The sequence below is a fragment of the Cannabis sativa genome, chromosome 6 (assembly GCF_029168945.1).
Source record: "Cannabis sativa cultivar Pink pepper isolate KNU-18-1 chromosome 6, ASM2916894v1, whole genome shotgun sequence".
In the NCBI taxonomy this organism is placed as follows: domain Eukaryota; kingdom Viridiplantae; phylum Streptophyta; class Magnoliopsida; order Rosales; family Cannabaceae; genus Cannabis; species Cannabis sativa.
Genome location: NC_083606.1, coordinates 58,087,322 through 58,092,317, shown reverse-complemented (window position 1 = coordinate 58,092,317; position 4,996 = coordinate 58,087,322). Strand labels below are relative to the sequence as shown.

The 4,996-nt window shown below is 37.0% G+C and overlaps 1 protein-coding gene across 1 annotated transcript; it reads right to left on the bottom strand.

Annotated features, from left to right (window-relative positions):
* Window positions 1-567: 567 nt before the first annotated feature.
* On the bottom strand, window positions 568-3,822 carry LOC133039312 (uncharacterized). Its single transcript, XM_061118173.1, has 3 exons — window positions 3,345-3,822; window positions 2,445-2,511; window positions 568-1,447 (listed from the first exon to the last, which is right to left on the bottom strand). The coding sequence occupies exon 3, from the start codon at window positions 1,060-1,062 to the stop codon at window positions 568-570; it is 495 nt and encodes a 164-aa protein (XP_060974156.1). The 5' UTR covers window positions 1,063-1,447; window positions 2,445-2,511; window positions 3,345-3,822.
* Window positions 3,823-4,996: the final 1,174 nt, after the last annotated feature.

Here is a 4,996-nt window from a genome sequence, read left to right as displayed (position 1 = left end):
AAAATCCATGCCCAAGATTACATCAAAATCAAATAAATCTAATACAATCAGGTCTACAAATAATTATCTACCATCTATCCTGACAGGTATACCCCTAAGCCAATTTCTAGAGATTACAACCTCCCCAGATGGTAACATGGTCCCAAACCCCACAGTAAATAATTCACTCGGTGCATTTATATGATTAACAATTGTGCTAGCAATAAAGGAATGAGTTGCACCGGAATCAAACAAAACTTTACAAGTGGTGTTGGCCATAGGAATCTGACCTGATACAACCGAAGGACTGGCCTCAGCTTCTGCTTGAGTGATGGCAAAAACTCTGGCTGGAACATACTTGTCATCTTTCTTGGGTTCTGCTCTGTTCTCAGTCTGTCCCCACAGTGGGCAATTGCGTTTGATGTGTCCTTCTTTTCCACATTTGTAGCATGCTTTTGCGCGACAATCGCCGAGATGACGTTTGGTACATTTAGGGCATTCTGGAATGTTTCGCCCACTGCTGCCATTAAATCGTTGGTCGTTATCACTTTTGTACCTCTTATCTTGACTTGGCTGCCCGGACTGGTCCTATCCTCGTTTCTTGTGGTCATTAGAATTGGCTCCACCTTTCTTCGATTCTCTCCTGGCAGCATTTTCCTTCCAAATTTTGTTTTCACTCCGCTCAGCCGTAAGAGCCATTTCGACAACTTGAGCATAGCTGAATTGACCCCTTGACACAATTTCCACATCTCGAGCAACCATTGGTTTCAGGCCTTCCACAAATCGATGTGCTCGCACTCTATCAGTAGGTACCAGATCTGGAGCAAATTTCGCCAATCTATCAAATTTTTGTGCATACTCAGTCACAGTAAGACTCCCTTGGGCTAACCCAGTAAATTCATCGACCTTTGCTGCTAGAACTGCTGAGTTATAATACTTCTCATTAAAGACCCTTTTGAAATCGTCCCAGTTCATGGTATCTACATTCTTTGTTTGTTCCACCACCTCCCACCAGATACGAGCATCTTTCCTCAGCATGTAAGATGCACACTTCACTCGGTCATTCCCATCCACCCTTAGCATCTGCAAAATGCTTTCTATGCGACTTATCCACTCCTCAGCCACTACCGGGTCTATGCCTCCCTCAAACTCAGGTGGGTGTTGTTTCCGAAATCTCTCTGCTAACAACTCATGTCTAGCCTCTGTAGCAGGATATACCACTGCAGCTGGTGGGTCTCTATTTTCTGCATCCTGCCTTATTTGGACTGGCGGCTCCGGTTGACGTCTCAGCTAACGAAGTTCTTCATCGTGCCTATGAATGATTCCTTCCAGTGCGGCAATGCGCTCTTCCCATCCCTGTGGTGCTTGAGGTGGTTCATTGATCCCTCCATCATCTCGGCCTTGGCCTTGGCCTCGACCTCGACCTCGACCCACTCTAACTGACCTTCTAGGAGGCATTTCTAAACTCCTGAACCACACAAACCAATACACATCAAGATCATTTTGATCATCAATTTTACATGAAAATAATGTTACCCTCTCGCATGCAGAAATTTAAGGTAACTTAATTATAAGTAATAACCACTTACAGTACAGTGAGTCGAGCTCGTCTCATGGCGGTGAACTTTACATGTTAGGGCTAACCACATTCTTTAGGACCGTATTGCTCTGATACCATATTGTAACACCCCGATTTCTCGAGATGTCACATAGGATAGTCCGTATAAAACAATTTAATAAGATAAAGACAATCAAATACTGCTTTATTGAAAAATATCCAAGCATGAGATCTCATTGTTTTAAAAAAAAAATACTTTTAGTACTGTAAACTTAAATAAGAACTAGTTAAGTCAAAATAATAGTTCCAAAATGTTTAGCAGTTAAAAAAAAAACATTAAAAGCAAAATACTGTGCCAGCCCCCTAACATGCGGTCCACGCCTCGAGCTCTTCAGTCTCACTGCTTGGCCTTACCCTTACCTGCACACACAGTACCCGTGAGCTAACGTCCAGTAAGAAGAGCTATGTAGGACATAACCCTCCTAACTAGATACTTGACATAAATCCCTCTTAATATTAATCAACAATAATTCATATTCCATAAATATATTCACAACGCATGTTGAACTCACATGCATAAACCAAGTCTCATACCGCACATTATACTCACATACAGTAGTCACTATACACTCATGTTGATCAGACATGAGGTAACCTGCCCTGCCTTGTGTTATTCTCACACTTGGCATCCAACAGGGCAATTAATTACCATAAGTTGTACTCACCCATGATAAAGTTATATCCTGCAAGTGTTATGCTCACACAAGCAGCAAGACCCTAATATTATTCTCATGCTAACGATGCTCACAAAATATAAGGAAATCACAACACAATCAAATTAAATAACAAACCAAACCAAGCTGTATGCATAACATACACCCTGTGTACAGATGTCCACTCTTCTTACCTCAGTTGCTAAGACCACACTTGCTACCTCGAGCACCTCAACGAATTTCCTTGTTGAGAACAAGATCCTAGACATTCATTAACACAACAACACACTCAAAATACATTCAAGTATGAATCTCTAAACTCATACAGAAACTTACGTAAAAATACGTAACACATAGGTCCATTTCACTTGCATGACACACCATACATAAGCATTTATTATTTTGATTCTCACAAACATATTGCATGGACTCAAACAAACATTCTTAACGTAAAACATGAATTCATACAACACATTTTTACGTAAAATTTACTAAAATACTATTTATTCCTATTAAAGTCCAAATAAATAGTTAATTAATCACCAATAATTATAATAAATACCTACAACAACTAATAAATAATAAAACCTATTCATTTTGATATCATAGGCAGTAAATGGTATTACAAAAATACATTTTACTATTTTAACAACACTTATCTATTTTTCATAATTAACTTAAGCATTAATTAAGTAAATTCATGAAAAATACCAAAATTGATTAAAAACCAAATCTAACTCTTCTAACACAGTTTATAACCTGTACTAAGTCATAAAAAATTTTCTTTGAATTTTCTAAGCAACCTAGGTATTTTTCATAACTAAAATATGAAATAACATCAATAATTCATGAAAAATACATAATCGCCTGAAAATTCAATCTACCAATTTTATAACCGTTTATATATCATAGTCCATCATATAAAATAAATCTAGATTTTTTTGAGCACCCTAATTATTTTTCATAATTAATCTATGAATTTTACTAAATAATTCACAATAATTCCAAATAAATTCAGAAAATTATGAAACTTCACCAAGCACCTTAGAATAGAATAAGGAATCAAAATATACAAAAATATCTAAGAAAAACACCTCAGAAACGGTCAGAACGCGGTCGCCGGCGTTCTCGTCGGTTTCGTCGCCGGTAAAGTGTAACTTTGTCTCCGATTGCTCTTGAAGCGTCCTTTCGATTGGGGAAGCTCTCCACAATGCTCAGGACCTCAAAACGATCAAGAAAAGTGGTCCGAGAAGGCTGATCGGGGTTGTCTTCTTCGTTGGCGGTATACCGTCTTTAATGGAGTCAAAATTTTGGATTTTCGTTTTGGACGTTAAAGCTTCGTTTTCTTACGTCAAAAATAATCCTTAGGGTCCCATGCACTCAAATATAACCTCCCTTGACCCAAGAACAAGCTTAAACACGTTCGAATTCGAGTCCGTAACTAAGCCGCACCTTTGAAGCTTCAAAAATGGCGAATCTCAAAACGACGACTTCCGCCCCTTATACCACGTTAAAAAGCTTCCTTAGGTCGTATATAAGTGATCCCAAACCCCCACGTTCACCCAGGTTTCACTCCGCTTGAAGAAACGAAAAATTTTCGGTATCATATACGCCGTATACGTGCTCTCTCTCTCTCTCTCGTTGGTTCTCTGTTTTGGGTGTACGAAAATAGAGCTTAAAACCTAATTTCTATCGTGTTTAAACTCAAGCAAAATATCGCATTGAACCGAAGTGGAGCGATTCCCATTCCACCAAAATAAGCGTTCGGTTCGGTTGAATCGTGCGTATATATATCTGTTCGTATATACACATCTACAGTAACCGTAATAATAATAATAATAATAATAATAATAATAATAATAATAATAATAATAATAATAATAATAATAATAATAATACGTTAAAGATAATAATGATATTAATAATAATAATAATAATAATGTTAAATATGCCCTTTAACACTATAATAATATTTACCCATATTATTAGACCAAAATAATAATCCCAATATTATTATAAGTTAACATTCATCATTATTATTATTCCCACACGAATAATAATATGTACCAAAATCAAACAATTCACACACCCATATAATAATAGCCAAATATATATATTTATTAGGCATTACGCACATGCCAATAATATCATATCATCACAAAGAAAAATCTCATACATATTTAAATCCATAAATATGTAAAATAATAATAAAAAAAAAAATACTCTCAACTAAATAAAATTACAAAAATACCCTTTCGGAGTTAGCGGATATTACAATTATCCCTCTCTAAAAGAAAATTTCGTCCCGAAATTTTACTCAAATAATTCTGGATATTGTTCTCGCATATTAGACTCAAGCTCCCAAGTAGCTTCCTCAACCACACTGTTTCTCCATAGGACTTTCACCAAGGTAATAGTCTTATTTCTCAAAGTCCTATCCTTTTGATCAAGAATCTTTACCGGACGTTCATTGTAGGACAAATCTTCCTGCAAACTCAGTGTTTCATAGCTCAAAACATGTGATGGGTCTGACACATATTTCCGGAGTTGAGATACATGAAATACATTGTGCACCCCAGATAATGATGGCGGTAAAGCTATTCTGTAAGCTACACTGCCTACTCTGTCCAATATCTGAAATGGACCAACATATCTGGGACTTAGTTTCCCTCTCTTGCCAAATCTCTTCACCGAGAGTCCTTTTCGTGGTGTCACTCGAAGAAACACATGATCACCCACTTCGAAC

What these genes read in the sequence shown, in the direction of transcription:
- LOC133039312 (XM_061118173.1), bottom strand. Translation starts at nt 1,062, where the DNA reads ATGCTAAGGGTGGATGGGAATGACCGAGTGAAGTGTGCATCTTACATG.